General features: G+C 34.8%; 3 protein-coding genes across 4 annotated transcripts in view; 1 reads left to right on the plus strand and 2 right to left on the minus strand.

Annotated features, from left to right (window-relative positions):
- Window positions 1-9,896, minus strand: part of LOC107569007 (E3 ubiquitin-protein ligase UBR1-like) — a 45,405-nt gene extending 35,509 nt beyond the window's left edge. The window contains exons 1-4 of the mRNA XM_016255004.1: window positions 9,798-9,896; window positions 5,955-6,220; window positions 4,646-4,724; window positions 4,343-4,453 (exon numbers count right to left, since the gene is read on the minus strand). Coding sequence (XP_016110490.1) covers window positions 4,343-4,453; window positions 4,646-4,724; window positions 5,955-6,220; window positions 9,798-9,833 — 492 coding nt within the window. The 5' untranslated portion in view covers window positions 9,834-9,896. The remainder of the gene's footprint in view (window positions 1-4,342; window positions 4,454-4,645; window positions 4,725-5,954; window positions 6,221-9,797) is intronic.
- Window positions 9,897-11,248: 1,352 nt separating this feature from the next.
- LOC107569010 (probable G-protein coupled receptor 132) lies at window positions 11,249-15,400 on the plus strand. Of its 2 annotated transcripts, none has more exons than XM_016255007.1 (2): window positions 11,249-11,397; window positions 14,368-15,400. In XM_016255007.1, exon 2 carries the CDS (start codon window positions 14,381-14,383, stop codon window positions 15,338-15,340), a length of 960 nt encoding a protein of 319 aa, XP_016110493.1. In that variant the 5' UTR covers window positions 11,249-11,397; window positions 14,368-14,380; the 3' UTR covers window positions 15,341-15,400. The 2 variants fall into 2 exon arrangements, with proteins under 2 accessions (XP_016110493.1, XP_016110494.1); XM_016255008.1 differs by lacking the exon at window positions 11,249-11,397 and adding an exon at window positions 12,115-12,143.
- Window positions 15,401-19,086: 3,686 nt separating this feature from the next.
- The window catches only part of LOC107569014 (uncharacterized), a 29,828-nt gene continuing 27,366 nt past the window's right edge, over window positions 19,087-21,548 (minus strand). Inside the window, exon 6 of the mRNA XM_016255012.1 lies at window positions 19,087-19,755. Within this exon, the coding sequence (XP_016110498.1) occupies window positions 19,633-19,755 (123 nt within the window). The 3' untranslated portion in view covers window positions 19,087-19,632. The remainder of the gene's footprint in view (window positions 19,756-21,548) is intronic.

Consider the following 21,548-nt stretch of genomic DNA (forward strand, 5'->3'; position numbering starts at 1 on the left):
CCCAGCTCTAGGCATGACAAAGCGGATATTGTCCTCTTTTGGAAGACCAAACAAAGTAGTTTCGCTTTCACAACGAAACACACGACATGGCTGCAGCGTCAACAATACTACAGTGAGAATAAAAGTTACGCCTTCTTTCTTTGCGTGAACATTTGGGCAGCGTTATGCAAATCTTCCCACATAGTGAGGTAGATATGTGGGGGCGTGTTAGAACGAGCCGTTTTAGGTAGGCGTGGCTGACTCTGAACTTTTATAAAGAATATCTCTTTGGATTTGAGACTTTAGTCTTTGCAACTTTACAGATCTTCTTTATGCACCAAGAGCTTGTAAAACTCCAAAGAGAAAGGACAAATTTAAATCGCATCATATGACCCCTTTAATTTGGGTACGGCAGAGACATGTTACAGGTTATAATATAATCCATAAGTCGGTTTAATAAGTTTAATCAGTTGAAACGACTTTCACAGTCAATTTGATTTAACTTGACTCATATTTAACCATTGCTTCTTGTCATTGTAGGCTTAGGCTACTTTTTTCAATGAATTTTAATGGATATACTAATTAATAAAATGAATATTATTTATTTTTTTATTACATATTGTTCTTTCCCAGTACCCCCATTTTTTCATGGGCTACACTCCAGGGGGTGCTGCAGCACCCTCAGCACCCCTACTTCCCACGGTAATGCCTAATATATATATATATATATTATTTATTAAATAAATAAATTATTTTAATTTCATCAATGTTTAAAACAATTGTGCGGCTTAATATTTTTGCACAAGTTGAAATGTATTTTTCACAATTCATTGACTTTGATGAATAGAAAGTTCTGAGAACATCATTTATTTAAAATAGAAATATTTTGTAACATTATAAATGTATTTACTGTCACTTGATCAATTTAATGCATTCTTCCTGAATAAAACTATTAATTTTTTTCTAACATCAAACTTTTAAACATTAGTATACACTGGAGTTCAAAAGTTTGGGATCAGTAAGACTTGAAGTTTTTAAAATAAGTTTCTTATGCTAATAGGCTGTATCTATTTGATCAAAAATACAGATTTATTTTTTTAATTTTGTGAAATATTATTACAATTTAAAATAATTGTTTTCTATTTTAATATACTTTAAAATATAATTAATTGCTGTAAAGCAAAGCTGAATTTTCAGCATCATTACTGTAGTCAAAAGTGTCACATGATCCTTCAGAAATCAGCTGCTTAATATTTTTTGGACCTGTGATACTTTAATGATTCTTTGATAAATAAAAAGTTAAAAAGAACAGCGTTTATTCAAAATAGATATTTTGTTACAATATACACTACTATTCAAAAGTTTGGGGACAGTATTTTTTTTAAAGAAATTAATACTTTTATTTAGAAAGAATGTGTTAAATGGATAAGTAAAGACTTACATTGTTAGAAAAGACTTCTATTTTGAATATATATATATATATATATATAGTTTTTTTTTTTATTCATCAAAGAAACAGGTTCCAAAAAAAATATTAAGCAGCACAACAGTTTCAACACTGATAATAAATCAGAATATTAGAATGATTTCTGAAGGATCATGTGACACTGAAGACTGGAGTAATGGCTGACGATAATTCAGTGCTGCATTACAGAAATAAATGATATTTTAAAGTATATTAAAATAGGAATACTACTTCACAATATTATGGGGGTTTTTTCTGTATTTTTGATCAAATAAATACAGCATTTTGAGAGCAAGAGACTCCATTAAAAAACATTTAAAATCTTACTGATCCCAAACTTTTGAACAGCAGTGTTTGTGCTTGTGAATGAAATTTATGTGCTACAGCAGATGAGCAGATTTTCAGTGATCCCAGGTGAAAAAAAAAAAGTATATAGTGCATGAGTCGTGTGGACTACTTTTAAGATCCCCTTCACTTGCACTATATGAAAAAGAGCAACTTGGACATTTTGCTAAACATCTCCTTTTGTGTTTCACAGAAAGAAAGAAAAAAAGGAAGAAAAAAAATAGTCAAAAGTGTTTCGAAATGACAAATGATTTTATGCTGTCAAATGATTAATCGCATGCAAAATAAAAGTTTGTTTACATAATATTTACTGTGTATATTTATTATGTATATAGAAATACACACACATGCATGTATATATTTAAGAAAAATATGTGGGACAGTATTTTATGTTTATACATTAAATGTATTTATATATGATATAAATTATATGAATATAAATATATACATGTAAATATTTTCAAAATATATGCCGTATGTGTATGCATTTATATATACACATAATAAATATACACAATACACACACGTATATTATGTAAACAAAAACTTTTATTTTGGATGCGATTAATCGTGATTAATCGTGATTAATCGTTTGACAGCACTAAAATTATTTGAGAATTTTAATTGTTGGGAACAAATTACTCTTTAATAATCCTTTAAATGGCTTTGTTATTATTATTTAAGGAGAGTAGGCTTGCATAGAGAGGAGCACAAAAACACAACCACACAAGAACTCACTGCTGTTTATTCTCACATTTGTTTGTAATTTGGCAGAATGCAAGCTCCCAAAGGTCTACTGCATAACTAAATATCATAACTCCACCAGAAGATCACAATCTGTAACATCTCCTAAAAGCCAGTCACGCCAAAAATAGTGACTAGCTACCGAAAGAGCTTAATTTGACTGTACATGCAGCAAAAAGATAACAAAACACGACAGGCCCTTTGAGCAGGATATGATGTTTGCTGATTTGGTTGAAATGTCCATCTGTCATGTTCATTATGTGAATGTTTAGATCTCGCCAGAGGGTGTCAAACACAAAAAGGCACCTGCTGTTTTCCGACAAAGGTGAGGACACTGTAAGTGGCCATGAGTGAGTGCGGATCTGGAGCCTGATCTAATCACGGTGGATCTATTGAGTTATCAGAACACTGAAGCAGACCATCTGCTTTCCAGGCCAAAATCCAGGCACACAGCAAGAAATCTGCCGATATCAGTACGTCCTCGATCTTTATGGAATACTGGGATTTAGATGAATTAATATGCCCTTCAACACCCAAAATTTACAACTAGGGATGCACCGATACCACTTTTTCCAGTACTCGCCCGATACCGATACTTTTATTTTTGGTACTTGCCGATACCGAGTACCGATACCAATATTTTATTGTATTTGTAAATTTTTTAAATATTGGGTACAGAAACCAAAAGAGTATGTATATTGTTAGTTGGTTAACTTCATTTATCAAATAGATACAGTCATACCACAATTTATTCAGACACCTTCAACATTTCTCACATTATCACAGTTTATTCGCTATAGTTTAGAAAATGGTAATAAAATATGACAAGAACTCAGAGTTAAACTGTGTCAGAACAAATTCAGCTTGATAATGTTAGATAACTTTGATAGCCTAATGGATTACAAACAACCAAAAAATTAGACGGCTGTTAGTATGACTATTTACACAACTATCAATACTTAGTCGGGCAACCCTTAGCCTTAATGACAGCATATAGTCTCCTGGGCATGCTGTCATCCAGCTTCATGCAAACCTCAACTTCATTTTTTTTTTCCCAGACTCGGTCTGAATAATTTTTGGTCCCAAATTTGTATCAGTTTTACTGGTAGTCCACTGTATGACGAAATTTTGGGTATAATTTCTCACAGTTTACTTTATTTTGCTATCCTCTCTTACATAAATGAACTATAGTGTCCTGCACCCACTAGTAAAAAAAAATATTGCCGCCGCGCGCTCAATCAACTCAGCGTGCTTTGTTTATCAGCTCGCACACATCAGCTATAGAGGCTTAATACTGAAAGTTTAACATTATATTAATTACATACATATACTTCGTAGACATCCTTAATCTCTTATAACGCCATTCTGCTGTCTGCTGTCGGTGTCTGAATATGGCACTGATCACATGCTGTGTGGTATCGGGGCATTTTAACGAGTACGAGTACAGGAGCTCAGTATCGGGCTCGATACCGATACCAGTATCCTATATACTCTATTTACAACGGATAGTCTTTCATTCTTACTAACTATTTCGTACATTAATTTCCTTGTACAACAAACCCTCTTACTAAAAGACTTTACTTTTTTCTTCTACTCCTGCAGTCCCTGCATTTTTTTCCAGCTGTTTTTGCATCACAGGCCTGCTGCGTGTCACTTTCCCACACACTTTGTGTTTTCCCACAGAGGGAGGGTTGCATTTAGCAAATGCACGGACAGAACGGCTCCTCTGACCTCAAGGCAGGAAGTTAGTTCAACAATAGTGTTCATGGAAAAAAAATCTTAGCATCGATAAGAGAAAATAAACTGTACCGTTTCCATAGTAACTGAAGTGCCAGGGTCGTGTTGGGAGCAGCAGGGTCCGCTCTTCCAAGCCTCCAAATCTCCACAGTCGCAGAAACCTCCTCCTGCTGAGGCATGCATCTACGGTAGCAATGCAAATTGTAAGAATAAATAAATAATATACAGTAATAAAAAATAATAATACTTTAGATGGTGGTAACATTTTCAAAAAAAAAAATAAAAATAAAAACGTGTAGAACAAGGTTGAGATTTTGGGAAAGGAAAAACAAATGATTTAGAAAGAAAACAAATTATTATTAAGAGTGCATGTACCTTGTAGCGATGACTTTTGTGCACACTCTTCTGGAAGCATTCTATGCAGAGTACACAGGTGGGATCTATTGCACAATCCCTGGAAATACATATAAGAATTCAGCATAATTAGAACTTATAGAAGTATGGTGAATGGTGTTGTGTTGATATATACTTCCAGGCAAAAATAAATAAATAAATGCATATATAAAAACAAGATTTGGACACACTTAAACATTCTTTATTATTAATATTTACAGATAAGTTATAATAACAGTAAAGTTATTTCTATATATATATATAGAGAGAGAGAGAGAGAGAGAAATAAAGATAGATAGATAGATAGACAGACAGACAGATATCTATCTAGATAGATAGATAGATAGATAGATAGATAGATAGATAGATAGATAGATAGATAGATAGATAGATAGATAGACAGACAGACAGATATCTATCTATCTATCTATCTAGATAGACAGATAGATAGATAGATAGATAGACAGACAGACAGATATCTATCTATCTATCTATCTAGATAGACAGATAGATAGATAGATAGATAGATAGATAGACAGACAGATATCTATCTATCTATCTATCTAGATAGACAGATATCTATCTATCTAGATAGATAAATAGACAGATATCTATCTATCTAGATAGATAGATAGATAGATATCTGTCTATCTATCTATCTATCTAGATAGATAGATAGATAGATAGATAGATAGATAGACAGATAGACAGATAGATCATTTTAAACCCTAAATGGTAAAACGTTAAAATGTAATAATATTTTTCATTCATTCATTTATTTCTATATTATTTGTTTGTTTTACTATATAATATGGAATAACACATCAATTATTCCTTTAATGCTATTACGTAATGTTGGTGGCATTAGCGTTTAAAAGATTTGGGGTTAAAAAGATTAAACGAATGAATGAATGAATGAATGAATGAATGAATGATGAAAAAAACAAATTAATCAACTAATAAAAAAAAACATCTTCTAAACCTTTTAATCGTGTTCACGAGAAACCTACATTCATTCAAGTGTCCAAATTTTTCACTGATAGTAAATACAGTACATAATATGCTAGCAGAAAATTGCTGAAATATGAACATTTATTTACACCGTATTACCTCAATTTGACTAATACACTCAAATTACTTGAATAAATGAAATGTGCATTATCCACTCACAAGGCTGTCCAATGAACAATCTGCACTGAGATGCTGACTCATCAAGCAGTCTTGCTGATGTTCTCCTAAAGGAATTGATGAGTCATGACTGCATATATTATCAAAGGGGCTCTGGTCTAACCTGCAGGTGTAGACAGTCTCGCCCTCTTTAAAGACACGTCCACATTGCTGAGCTGATGAGCTGCTGTTGTATTGCTGTAGCTTCTCCAGGCCGACACAAGGTTCCTCTCCAAAAAGGAAGCACTCCAGAGGATACAGGAGATGTTGCTCAACCTTTTGCTCCTCCTCCCCTTGTTGTGGCTCTGTCTCCAGACAGTAAATTAGAGGGACTTGCTCCCCTAAATAGCTGAGTATGGCAGCCCCTCTGTTTGAAGCCTCCTGCCATTTCTGGTGGCAAAAGAGAAAAAGCATAGATTATATAACAAACTAACCAATTACATTAAAGTAGGGATGCACGATATTATCGGACCGATATCGGAACCGGCCGATAATGGCTTTAAATGTACATATCGGCATCGGCCCGATATGAAAAATTATGCCGATATGTCTTGCCGATAAGAGTAATACGTTAACTCACATGTGCTCAGGGTGTGCTAGTGATTAGATCATGTCAACAGTGTGATTAATTTTTGAAGCGAAGTTTTGCCTGAATGATGATTAGGTTCACTGCGTTGGATCGCTTCATTTAAACTGAGAATGCACATACAGAATGCGTTCGGTGTATGATAGAGTAAACAGTAATACCACGTGCAGCGGCAGCCTCCCCTGGGTCTTAATGCCCGTTCGGTAAGGAGTTTTAATTCCGTAGGGGGCGCTATTGGCCTGCTTTTAATAAAATGAAAGTAAAATACACAAATAAAATTTAGACAGTTTCTGATTAAATAAAGCAGTAATTGATGTCATAAAATCATGAGTATGTTTTGATTTAAAGGTCAGAAGCTATAGCTTACATGAATTTTTTTTTTAAATCACAAACATGACACTTGTAAATTAAATCATTTTATATAGCCTATACTCATTTATTCATTAATGTGTAATATGTTTTATTATTTTAAACAAATTATGAGCTCTAAAATATTTTCTGAATTTTTACAACTCTTTCGCTTTAGATCATCTACAAATGTTAAATCTTAAAATAAAATGTTAAGGTTACTACTGCATGTTTCTGAAAAAAAAAGCAGCAATTGATATAGTTTATTTATAGTTATTTTCAAGGCTTCAATGTACTGTCATTATAAAATAACTTCATTATTGTTTATTTAATTCTAACAAATAAGTTATTGTTAAAAACTAACCAAAATTAAAAATAATTTGCTTATAATTTCCACACAGGAGAGACTTGGTGTTGTTTCCAAGCAAAAGGAAATATATCGGCATCGGCCATCAGCCAAAAAGAGTTTAAAAATATCGCATTTTGGATATCGGCAAAAATCCAATATCGTGCATTCTACATTAAAGGGTCATATGTGACCCTGGACCACAAAACCAGTCATAAGTCGCACAGGTATATTTGTAGCAATAGCCAAAAATACATTGGAAGGGTCAAAATTATCGATTTTTCTTTTATGCCAAAAATCATTAGGATATTAAGTAAAGAGCATGTTCCATGAAGATATTTTGTAAATTTCCTACTGTAAATATATCAAAACTTAATTGTTGATTAGTAATATGCATTGCTAATAACTTCAAGTGGACAACTTTAGAGGCAATTTTCTCAATATTCAGATTTTGAGAAAATCCAGAATCCAGATTGAAAAGATTCCAGATTTTCGAATAGTTGTATCTTGGTCAAATATTGTCAGATCCTAACAAACCATACATCAATGGAATGATGGAATCAGATGATGTATACATCTCAATTTTGAAAAAAAAAATATCCTGATGACTGGTTTTGTGGTCCAGGGTCACATAAAAGCAAGTTATTTTGTACATTTTGAAATAAAGGTGCTCAAAATGTTTATTTTAGTCAAAATCTTCCTCCTCCGTTCAAAAAGACCATTTAAGAGTAAGATGCAAGAAAGCTTCAGTTCATTGTAACCGCATGGAAAAGAGCAACTAGTAAACTAAAAATATATCCTTTTATGTTTATTGAAAATAAAAAATTTTGAATACAGTCTGAAGAATTTCTTTATTATAATATTATATTTAAATACATATTTCATTATAATTGTATATTTATAAATGAATATTAATATAACATTTTAGGACTATAGTTGTAGTATTTTTTATTTAAAAAAAAAAGATTTGTATTAATTAATAAATAAGTAGGTAGGTAGCTATTATGCATGTACATTTTGGTGGTTAAATATATTCATATGCAAACACCAAATCACATGGCAAAGATGGTGATCAGCATGCTATGTCTGTCAGTATTCAGTATACAAGGTCTAAAAGATATTCCAGTTAGCTATTACTGAAACTATTACCCCCGGTTTCACAGACAAGGCTTAAGCCTAGTCCTAGACTAAAATGTAAATCTGAGCCGTTTCAAATGAAAGAAACTTGCACTGACTGATCTTAAAACATGTCAGTGCCTTTGTTTTGTCTTAAGATGCACACCAGTAATGTTTTTTTCTAAGGAATGTTTATAAAAATGACTTAAATGTCCTAATTGAACTACGGCCTAATCCTGGTTTAGGCTAAGCCCGGTCTATGAAACCGGGCCTTAGTTTATCAATGCAAAAAAAAATGTATGTACACTAAGTGCATTACATCAATCAATCCAAGACATTTCAGAGCTTCTTAATGCACAGATAAACCTCTCATAAACGGCCTTTGACCCCTAGCCATCGAAATCGAAACCGTAGTGCATGCATACCCATTCATGCCAATAAAACTGAATGTTTGAAATAAATTATACTCCTGCCTATATGAATTAACCTCATTGTCTGCAGCAAGATCTGTCAAAGAAGGACCAAGGGTCAGTCCTGACTCCTGACACTTATTTTCAAAGTGCTGGTTATTTCCTATGTCAACTGGCTAACGAATAAGGCGATGCAATATTAAACAGGCAACTATGGCAGAACTGCATTATGATACATTACGAAAGCAGATTTATGCTCGGTCTCCGAATATCAACAGGAGGAGACACATTTCAACATCACTATCAGCTCCCACTTCAGAGAAATGTGGAAATCTACATCCTGATCTATTTTAAGGTTGAAAAATCATGAGGAATATTTTCTCAATATCTGCTATGTCTAAGCAAATTTAACACTAATAGCATGCGTTTCAAATCTTTCAAATTCAAACATTTTATTAATTTTTTTTTTTACTTCTAAGATGTTATTTATTAAAAAATATATATTTGATAAAGCATTAACACTTAGGCCTAATGGTAAAACACTAAATTTGGTTATATTGCGCAAGTCTACATTCTGTAGTAGCAAATATCAATAAATAAAAAACAGTCTATTCTGATTATAGAAGGGGCTGCATGAAAAGGTGAAAATAAATACACAAAGCCGAAGACCTGGTGACATTTTGTCGTATTCAACCCAATCTACCTAAAAATGAAAATGAAAGATTTTAGAGTTTCGTAAACAAACCCAACTTACAAAAGCATCACCTCGAAAATGCACATACACGACTGCTCGTTTTGCCTGCATTAACTTACAAGCAACTATTCAGGCTAACACTAAATAATAACAGCTCATGTTGCGAATAAAACAAGAAGAAAACGCAACGTACTAAACGCTTTAAAATGCGCGATGTGGAATAAAGAGCAGTTAAAGCGGGTGTTAAATCTGCTCGTGTCTGCGTGCTGAATCATAAGCAACAATCATGTAAACAAAATGCAGTATCTGACCAATATGTTCATCATTAAATCGTAGATAACACAGAATCTATAAGTTTACCACGCATACTCAGCATATATATTTCCCTGCTGAAATCATAATATATTGCAAAACGCGTGACATGCGACTGAATTTATGTCTTAAGTGGTTAAAAGCCAAATATTTACCGTGCTCAACTGCACACCGCTCAGCGACTCCGCCATGATCCAAATGCCGTAAAGCGTCACCACAGCAACACAACTAGGACGGATTTGCAACAGTTTAAAAGTCTTTTTGGTGGATTGGATTCAACAGCATACAAGCAATTCAGTATATAATACAGATTGTGGGCAAATTCTAAAAGCATGTGCATAGACATATACATTATATAACACAAATAATAACATAAAAATAAGTGCAAATACTTATTTACACTATGTTTAAAATAGCAGGATTTCTACTATCAAGTAAACTACTTGTTGCAAATAGTGGCAATTATCTGCACTTCAGTATTGTAGTACATTATAAAACAGTATGCAATAATAACGTATTGAGTGTAAATTATAATTGTAATTATTAAATGGATGCCACCTTATTGGTACAATAAAGCCCTCCCTACACCTACCCTAACCCTACCCCATACTTTATTTTCAACTTTTTGATTATTTCCTTAATTTTTATTGAAAATAAATGCCTTTACGATGTGATACGAGATTTGAAAAGGGAGAAAAAAAAGTTTGGCAAAAGGCGGGATCGAACGCGTCAAAAAGCCAACGTCACACGCTTATCCATCCACGCCACTGAAGCTGATGTTTTACAGCCACTTTTAACTAAATGTAAATAGACACCCCGTATTTTTTATTCCATAGTAAGGGCAATTCATACAATACATTTAAACTGAGCTACTTTAATACCATCTCCGAACTTTCTACCACGACTCTGCTGTTCTTCGGCTGGTTCTTCTCTGTATAAGTTGATTGACAGATGTCTCGTCCAGTCAGCGGTGAGTAATCCCAAACCAATGGCACTGTCTCAAACTATACCTACCTCTTCCGGTTTGTCTGATTTGTCGTTGTGTTTTCTGACTTATTTTGTTTTTTGAATTTGTCGTTGTGTTTTCTGACTTGTTATAAGGTTTTCTGAATTGTTGTTGTGCTTTCTGAATTGTTATTTTGTTTTTTAGACTTGCATTTGCAATTTGTTATTTTGTTTTCAGAATTGTGATTTGTTTAGCACTTCTCTGCCACCGTATAATAGGGATGCCATCCAATTTATCGCTCCTGAGGAGTAAATTATGACAGAATTTTAGTTTTGCGTAAAATATATTTCCAATTTTTAGCCCTGCAGCGCCCTCTGGAGGAAATCACTTTTTCATGACAAACAAATAAACTGCCACTCATAGCAGTATTTACAGTAAGGGAGTTGAGTATATGTTTATCCAACCCTAAAGATTTAAATAATAGTCACAAATGACGTCACCCAAGGAAATGTGGAAACACATTTTCATCACATCTGATGTCTTTCGTCTGTAAATGGTACTCAAAAATGTCTTGTTATATCAAACTGCTATTTCCTCACTCTACTGTATCAAAGTCAGTGGCAGGCAGCATCTCACTCACAGCGCTTGCATAAACACTCATCACTTCCTTCACCTCAGGTGCAGTTGAACGTTTATTACCAAGTTCGGGATGAAAAAGAGAGTTTGGACTGATTTGACAAATAGAAACGGAGACTGATGCCATGAACAGTTATACTGAGTAGAGTTTCCGCGATCATCTGGAATAAGAGGTAACTCTTTTATTCGTTTTATTATGTAACGGTACATCATGGAGGTAGAATCAAAACTTACGACTTCAAGGGAAACGAGAAGTTGTTGAGTTGTGAAGTCAAACCCTTACGAAAATTGACCATGATATTTTTTTATAGTAAAAGTGTAGGATTACCATTTGTAGTATAACCACAGTTTTACTACAAATGCCAAGGTTAGTGTAGCAAAACCATGGTTAATGTGTGGTTACTATGGTTTAACTATATTAACTATGTTTGTTTTGTTTTGTTTTTATTTGTAGTAAAACCATAGTTCATTTGTGGTTACCATGGTTTAACTATATTAACCATGGTATTATTTATAGTAAAACCATGGTTAATTTTTGTAAGGGAAACCGGTAACTTAACCTAATATAAGCGAGCAGGTCTATTAGCCTATTACAATTATATGAAAAATATAATATTATACTGATATGGTAACAAGATCCCGTTAGTTAAGGTTAGTTAATGCATTAACATTAACTAGCAATGAGCAATAGTTTTGTTATAGTTTTGTTGTTAGAAGTATTTCATTAACAAATGTTAACAAATACTGTAAAATATTACAGATATTGTACACAAAATGTATGCAAGTGTATAATGTTTTCGTGAATGTCCAGATGTTTATGATTTTCTAAATGTAAAGTTTACATTTTGACAAACACATGCAAATACACTCACGCCAGATTCCAGTCACATCAGCAGCTTGATAAAAGCGGTTTTATTTGGTGTGAGTTCGCCTCATATGGTGGTCGGCGTATTTAGGTCACATGACTAGCTTAGTGAGCTCAAAAATTACATTAAAGGGGTCATATGATGCGATTTAAAAAATGTTCCTTTCTCTTTGGAGTGTTACAAGCTCTTGGTGAATAAAGAAGATCTGCAAAGTTGCAAAGACTAAAGTCTCAAATCCAAAGAGATATTCTTTATAAAAGTTAAAGGAACACTCCAATATTTTTGAAAATAGGCAAATTTTCCAACTACTCTAGAGTTAAACAGTTGAGTTTTACCGTTTTCGAATCCATTCAGCCGATCTCCGGGTCTGGCGGTAGCACTTTTAGCTTAGCTTAGCATAGATCATTGAATCTGATTAGACCGTTAGCATCTCGCTCAAAAATGACCAAAGAGTTTCGATATGTTTCCTATTTATAACTTGACTCTTCTGTAGTTACAGCGTGTACTAAGACCGACGGAAAATGAAAAGTTGCGATTTTCTAGGCCGATAGGCTAGAAACTATACTCTCATTCCGGGGTAGTAATCAAGGAACTTTGTTGCAGACATTGCAGTGCAGACTGTTTACTGATCCTGGTAGAGTAGACTACAATGCCGGCTGTTCTGACTCACAGACTGTAAGTACGTTTTCATATTTAAAGGATTTGCCACTGATGATGCAAACGGGAGTTTTGAGCAGTGAGTAGAGCTTATTGTTTGTCATTTCTCCGATCACAAATGCAGACATGGTTTTATGTTTACGCGGCGCGATGCAACACAACGCGTAAAAAGACAGTATACTGTAAGTCATTATAATTATGTCCCCACTGGATGCAACAAATGCCTCGTTTATAATGGGTTTTAATGTTTTTGTCTCGTCGCTCCGGGACACGGCATCACAGTATGGTGAGGGGCGTAACATTTCCGTCTCACGCTTGAGGTATTCGGCCAATCACAACGCACTGGATAGCTGGCCAATCAGAGCACACCTCGCTTTTCAGAACGATGAGCTTTGTAAAAATCAATGCGTTTCAGAAAGGCGGGGCATAGAGGAGAAACAATAATGTACAGTATGTGGAAAATAATGTTTTTTGAACCTTAAACCGCATAAACACATTTCATTACACCAAATACACCAAATGTATATATGTATATATGTGTTCTTTTTAGCAACATCATATGACCCTTTTAAAATTAAATATAAAATAAATCCCAATGTTCACTTAATTGTAATCTTAAATTCCCATCAAAAATTGTTAATTTAGTTCATTTATCCAACATAGCAAGTCTAGGCTATGTGATAATAAGAAAACGTCTTGCATATTAGAAATCAACCACAACGTGTTTTATAATATTTGACTTAAGCCCAGCTCATACTGTGCGATTTTGGCCACGATTTGGTCGTCTGAGACTAATTTTGAAAATCCTAAATGATTCCTATAATCCTAGGCTAAAATCTGTAATCTTTGATCGCTGGTTTGACATGTTCACCGACAGCCGATTAATGACCGTTGCGATCAAATTTGACCTCCGACGAACTTCTGGCAGTGCCAGAAGATTTGGCGCACAGTCCTGCAGTGTGACATCTCCTGCGACGAACGTCAAACTGTTGTTTTTCAAGACAAGCCGTGATCAGAATTAATGCTAGAGATTTCTTCTAACCGCAAAAATTCCGGAGCTCTCGTCCTCCGCTCACGGAATTCATCTGATTTGTTGCCTTTGCTATGATAAACACCGGTTGCGCTGCTGTTTTCATGTGGGTGTGTAGTGCTGCTTGCACTATTCTGCATAAATATGCCAGTATTGCCGCCATTCATATACTTTTAATGATAGCCAACATTACAGCCCCGCGTGCAATGCAGCTCGCAGTCACTGAACGTGTGTGGGTTGATAAGGTAAAACTCGGGACAAGTTTTCTTGCGCACATCCGTTTTTAACACGTCTTGACTGTTGATACAGTCTGACATTAATGAAAACTGAGATCCCACAGTGTGACATGATTGACCCTTTAAAAAATCGCACAGTGCGAGCCTGGCTTTAGCTATGGGAAGTAATCTGAGAGGAAATGAGACCACAATACTTGTATAAATGTATTTAAAGTAGCACGTGAGGATTTTTTCTGTAGCATTACTGTTGACATTAGCTTTGTTTTTCATGGTCTTTTCTTTTTTCATATCAACTCCATGCTTTTTAAATGAAATTATGTTTTTGTCTCCCATCATTTTGGATCCCTCTCTCAGCTTTCCAGTGACCATGAACATAACCGGTCCAACAAACCACACAAACAGCTGTGAACCACCTTACGAGGAAGAAAACCCACTTCCACTGGTGGTTCTCTACAGCACAGTCCTCACATTAGGTCTGCCTGCTAATGTGATCACAGTCTTCCTCACGTTCCTCGAAGTGTGCCGGAAGAACGTCCTAGGAGTCTACCTCTTCTGCCTGTCAGTGTGTGATCTGATGTATCTAGGTACACTTCCACTCTGGGCCATTTACATCAACAGAGGTCATCACTGGGAGTGGGGCTCTCTGGCCTGTAAAATCACCGGCTACGTGTTCTTCAACAACATGTACATCAGTATCTTCTTGATGTGCTGTGTTTCCGTGGACCGCTTCGTCGCGGTGGTCTACGCCATGGAGTCTCGAGGTCTGAGAAAGATGAGGCATGCTGTGATCATCAGCGTTGTGATTGTGGTGGTCGTTGCTGTGGGACACGTGCCGGTTTTCACCATGACAGAGGGCGACTCTGAAAAAACGAAGGAGAAGCGGTGCTTCGAGCCAAGCGACCCCTCTGTCATAGTGACGGGACTCAACTATGCCCGCTTCTTCATCGGTTTCTTCATCCCGCTGTGCATTTTAATAGTCACCAACTTGGCCATCATTGCTAAAGTTCAAGCTAGCACGGGTTTGAAGCCACGGGCCAAAGTCAGAATTCGTAACCTGGCCTTAGCCGTCATCTTGTTCTTTTTAGTCTGCTTCACGCCGTACCATGTGATTCTTTTGCTACGTGCCATCAATTTCCACTTCTCGAATGGGACATGTGACTTTGAAAGAAGTGTCTACACACCCTATACAATCTCTCTGGGTCTGTCTACAATCAACAGTGCCATAAACCCTGTTTTCTATGTGCTTAGCAGCAACAGTGTTCATAAGAAGATCCACAAAGGCCTACTAGGGTTACGTAGCAGCTCAAGATCTTCTTCTTTTGCATGATTTCTTTTGTTTTCCTAGCTGGGACTTATTTTGCTTTTTCTGTAGCCTGTATAACATTTCAAGGTTTTTAATTTAAATATGAAATGTTTCTGTTATGCTTGTTCAATAAAATGAAATGTTATTGACCTTATCGTGGATGATTCATCTGTGCGTATGTTTACAATTTTTTTGCCCTTGTAATTTTTTTATTTAAATGTCATAATCTTCCAGTGAAACAACTTTTCTCTGGTGACATGGCAGATTTCTCCAATAATTGCATCTGGTTCATTCCATGTCAAATCAACCAAATTTCAGAAATTTCCCTGGCTCGAATTTTGATAATATTTTTGTTTCTGAAGAAAGATAAACATGTATAGTGATGAAGGCCAAAACTTTTTCTCCTAAAAAAATTTGATAGGGGTCAAATTTTCAGGTTTCACAGATTCAGAGCCAAATTACATAGGAGTTAAAAATGACTTTAGAAAGATGGCAGCATCACGGTTAGATTTTTACACAGAGATTAGTAGGTCTGTTAGTAATTTATGTTGACTTTAGCAATCTTTGTCGCATTATGTGCCAATGGTGATCATTCAAAAAAATGGGGAAAGTGCACTTTTTAAGTTTTTTCTTCAAAGTTTGCATGCTTGTAACTCAAAAAGTATTAAAGATATCTTAATGCACTTTTAGATACTGGGTTCAAACAAACTTCCCTTTCGGCATCTTCATTTTTAAGCCCTATATGTTTCGTTTCCAGAGATATTGGGATCTCAATATGGCTCCAGGTGTAAATTGTTAAATTGTACACACATTCAGTGGTCAAAAACCAAATGTGGGTCACTTAGCAAAAATATGATACTTCTTTTCATTTAAAGAGGAATGTCTGAAGAACAAATAATCTTGAAACTAGAAATGTATCTTGTTTCCTTCTGTCCAAACAACTGCATTGAACATACCTGTCTGAGTGCCAAACTTTGTCAAACTGACAAAATAGTAGGTCTGTTAGTAATTTATGTTGACTTTAGCAATCTTTGTCGCATTATGTGCCAATGGTGATCATTCAAAAAATGGGGAAAGTGCACTTTTTAAGTTTTTTCTTCAAAGTTTGCATGCTTGTAACTCAAAAAGTATTAAAGATATCTTAATGCACTTTTAGATACTGGGTTCAAACAAACTTCCCTTTCGGCATCTTCATTTTTAAGCCCTATATGTTTCGTTTCCAGAGATATTGGGATCTCAATATGGCTCCAGGTGTAAATTGTTAAATTGTACACACATTCAGTGGTCAAAAACCAAATGTGGGTCACTTAGCAAAAATATGATACTTCTTTTCATTTAAAGAGGAATGTCTGAAGAACAAATAATCTTGAAACTAGAAATGTATCTTGTTTCCTTCTGTCCAAACAACTGCATTGAACATACCTGTCTGAGTGCCAAACTTTGTCAAACTGACAAACTTTGGTAAAAGAATAATTATGTCACTCAGACAGGTATGTTCGACAGAAGGAAACAAGATACATGTCATTTCTCTCCCCATTTTTGAATGATCACCATTGGCACATAATGCAACAAAGATTGCTAAAGTCAACATATTTTACTAACAGGCCTAATATCTGCGCAAAAAATACAGAGTTTTGGCATGAAACCCTAGATGGCGCAGTCCGATAGGTCTAACTCAATCTGACCTAATGACATCATTATCACATGGCACAGCTGATTGGTTCTCTCCTGTATCAGTAGCCAATGAGTAGTGATGGGAAGTCCGGTTCTTTTCCGCGAACCGGTTCTTTTGGACAGTTTGTGTCAATGCTTTAACGCCCTAACGTAATGATGTCATTCGTAATGACGTAATGATATCAAGTCTATCGTCCCGGGCCGGACAGTTAGCGGAAGCTAGAGATTAAGATTTATAAAGTTGTACATATGGATATTTTTCTTACACAAACGCATCGCTTCAGAAGGCATTTATTAACCCCCCGGAGCCATGTGGACTTCTTTTATAATGGATGGGTGCAATTTTTTGGACTTCAGATTTTGGGCTACCATCCACTCCATTATAAAGCATGGATTAGCCTAGACATTATTTAATATAACTCTGATTGTATTTGTCTGAAATAAGAATGTCATATACACCTAGGATGGCTTGAGGGTGAGTAAATCATGGGGTAATTTTCATTTTTGGGTGAACTATCCCTTTAATGCATGATATTTCTTTTTACCTTTTTTCGTAAATAAGGAAAATAAGTTATTACTTTTTACTAATGGTTACTTTTAGAGACAATTATTTGAAAGTGAAAACCTGACAGTTATTTTTTTTTTTTATCAGTACTATTTGCTCTTAGAAAAAACGTAGATCGTAGCAAAGTCGAAGTGTGAAATAGACGTTTTTGAGTTTGGTGTGAAATGATGCATGAAGCCACAGACACGTAATGAGGAAATGGTTAGAGGTTAAGTAAGGTGCTGATGTGCAGAAAAAGAGGATGTCTTCCTGTTTGCAGGTGACAGTCTAGACATGTACGGACTGTGTGCCTGCATTAAGACACGTAGTTACACACTCAAACACATGGGCTTGAGAATGGCCTATTTTTTCTGATTTAAAGGATAAGTTCGCTGATGTTTAACCAGCTTTGTATTGTAATGTCAATTGTAATATTTACAATGTCAGTACACATAAATGAACAATGTGTTACTACCTACACCACATTTGTGGAAACTACAGATTGTACTTCAATGTTTTTGTATTCCCACTCATGGATAGTCTGATCAAGCCCAGTGCATTATATGAGTGTTGAAGTTTTCCTTTTTTGGCCACTGCCATTTTTCTTTGTTTTACTACATAGACAGTTAACTTTTATTGAAAACCCATCTGTTACCCCTCATTTATTGATTACATATCAAAGGTGAACAAATGCATCAGTTTGATGATTAATTTATCTTTTAAACTCCTAGAAGTGTATGCATTTGGAAGATTACAGTGCATTTACAATACATTTTATCAGTTTAAAATGTTCCCTGAGAAATAAAATCACAACTTTGCCGTTGTTATCGACATGCTCTGCCTGTTGAGCTTCAGGAATTTATAACTCTACTTTTAAAAAGAACATCTTTTGGTATTACAAATGTAAAACAAACAACATATCACGTCTTGATAAAAGAAGGGGGAATAAATGTGGTTACACCACACCACATCAGCTCTTCATGTTGTGTATGCAAATCACAACAAAATATTTAAATACTTAAATTTTTAAAAAAAAAAAACTATACTAAGAGCCCTGTGTTAGAAATGATATTGAAGAATCAGGACTTGATGCATGAAATGTTTTGTTGTGGTGAGGACTTTGAGCATGAGAACGGATGCTCAAATGTGTGTTTGTAACTTGTACTTTCCATGACCTTTAACTGTTTGTGAACTACCCATTTGCTAGGTTGTAATAAAAAGTAGAGCAGTTCTGTTTTTTGTTTTTTTTTAAATGCGAACACACAATGACAGGAAGTTTGACAGAATCATAAACCAGAACTGCCACACAAAGCTAAATGTACCAATCTTTAAGCTTTTAAGGGGAAGGTGTATGATGGCAGACTAAATCAGGCAAAAGGCTTAAACAGATAAAAATTAAATGTGACCAATTTGGTGACAAATTGTTGATGTATTTAAATGGCCTTGATATGAAATTAAAGTTATACTACAGATATACCACAGAAGCCATACGGGACAAACAAACAAACAAATAAATCAAAATATGCTGTTGAAGAGCTTTAAACTTCTCTTTTTATTAAAAAGACAAACTGCTCTAAAGTGCAGGGCACCAACTAATATAACTGTATATTCATCTTTAAAATGTTAAATATTTCCTATATAAATATACCAAATACATTTAATTTTCAGATGTCAGTTCGAACAGTAAGCCATGAGCTTAGGCAGCAGCAGCAGACAGTGGAATATATAAATAAGTAAATGGCTGCGTTAACTTCCTGTACTTGAGGTTTACAGTGATTTTGTTTTTTTAGGCACTTGTTAGTTCTCTTCTGTTGCTTATGTGAAAAGACTCCTTTTTATGTTTAATCTGTGGCAAAGTGTGTTCATCAAGTAACTTAGGAATTCCTCCTGAGCTAGTGTGCATACAGTAGTGGTACTTTTGTCAAGCACACTTTTTAACAGGCTTTATTTATAAAAAGTGCTTGGAAAACTTTACCTGTGCTTGTTTCTGTACACATTAATGAATGCAGGCAGTAGTGTGTACTTTGTTTAAAGGTTCAATTTTCTGAAGTAGTGTGTGTCGGTGCAACTGTAATAGTGTGCGTGCATGTGATGTTGATTATTGCAGAGGATCGTTCTTGTTCTGGAAGGGCAGGAGGTTCATGTTGTGCTGGCTGAGCCACTGGCGTGAGATCTGATAAAAGAATCCTGGTGCGTTCCGACATTGTGATGATGGCATCAGCTACAAAAAACAACAACAGAAACAATTCATCACAAATGAAAAGTTCGTTCACTGTTATGAGTTTGTTCATTAGTCAATTACATCAATAAAAAAAAAAAAAAAAAAAAAAAAAAAAAAAAAAAAAGTAAAAAAAAAAAAACTAAAAAAGACTAGAATAATTTCATAATTTCATAATAATTTTATTCAGTGTAGATGAGAAAGAAACTTTTTATTATTAAAAAAAAACAAAAAAAAAAAAAAAAAAAAAAAAAAAAAAAAAAAAAAAGTTGTAAAAATTAAACTAAAAAAGACTGGAATAATTTCATATTCAATCTTCAAATGAATGTAGAAACAACAAAGCCAGCATATTGTTTTATATTTGTTTAATGGCATCTTTTTTATGACTGAAGGCAAGTATCACTGATACCAATATTACTGATGTCTATGGGAAATAGTTTTTTCCCCCCTAATATTTAATCATTGACTATAGCCATTCAACATTACAGTATAATTGAGAGCTATCAATTGTAACATTTATTAGACTTAAAAAAAACTAAAAAACTTTTAATTTAAGTGAACTTAATCTTCAGATAAACTCATTATAATAAGTATCATATTTACCTGTGCCCTTCAGAAATATACAGAAATTGAATAAAGTTATCAAACACAAAATTTTAAATTAAATATAGATGAATGCTTACAGCTACAAAAGTTATTGATTTCCTCTTTTTTCTTTTGTTCTTTGATTAACAGATATCCCAGCAGCTGGGTTATTAGGTTATTTGGCTGCTATTACTTTAAGACCTGCCGCTGCTGAATGTGATGCGGATCTTACATGCATGCTCGTAGTTTCATTCACGCTTTAATATGAAATGATACAAGCTACAGCGCGTGGACAGTATAACGGCTGACAGGACAGGACGATTAGTTTTTACTGACATATGGCCTGACAACATCTCATCTGACCACAGATCTCTGTTCTACTGAAGCGTTTCGTCATCTCTACCGTTTCTGCGCTTGTTTGGCTTGCGCCTGTTGCTGAGGTGAAGCTGGAGAGCGCGTCTGAAAAGTCTCCTGTTTGATGTACTCGTAAAGACGTTCTAAGTAAAGACAGAAGAGAGTGGGGTGGCCAACCCTAGTCCCGCCCCAGCATTAAATATTTTTAACGCTGTTATACTGGAAAAATTAAAAAATATATTGACTACATTAATGCACTAATTTTGACAGCACTAATATATATGTGTGTGTGGGTGTGTATATATTAGTGCTGTCAAATTATTAATCGCGATTAATCACATTCAAAATCAGTTTTTGTTTACATAATATATGTAAAAACACACACATACAGTATATATTTTGAAAATATTTACATGTATATACACTGTATATATATATATATATATATATACACACACACACACCAACCTTGGTTTGAATAAGTGCTCCAGGAGGGTCTTCTGGATCTTCTAGTTCAAGATTAAGAAGAGTAGTGGTCTAAAAAAAAAAAGTTTATTTATATTAGTAGCACCACAAAAGTCAGAATATGTATTAGCACACCTCTCACCTCAACAAGCCACATGAGGTAACAAAGTCTGTAGCACAAAGGGTGTGCCAATGTGCCAGATTTGAAGAGTGTAACACTCAGCCTGTACTCACCTGTGAGTCAGCGCTTGCGTCAGGCTGTCCGAGCTGGAGGGCTTTGAGCAGTCCTTCATGGGAGTGTAGTTTGGGTTTGGGACCTGATAGTCTGAGAATTTTGGACCCAGACTGTAGACGACACCAGAAATTTGCAGCTTTGCTGATGGAAAAAAAAA

Source organism: Sinocyclocheilus grahami, unplaced genomic scaffold, assembly GCF_001515645.1.
Source record: "Sinocyclocheilus grahami isolate Dianchi unplaced genomic scaffold, SAMN03320097.WGS_v1.1 scaffold1302.1, whole genome shotgun sequence".
NCBI classification, from domain to species: domain Eukaryota; kingdom Metazoa; phylum Chordata; class Actinopteri; order Cypriniformes; family Cyprinidae; genus Sinocyclocheilus; species Sinocyclocheilus grahami.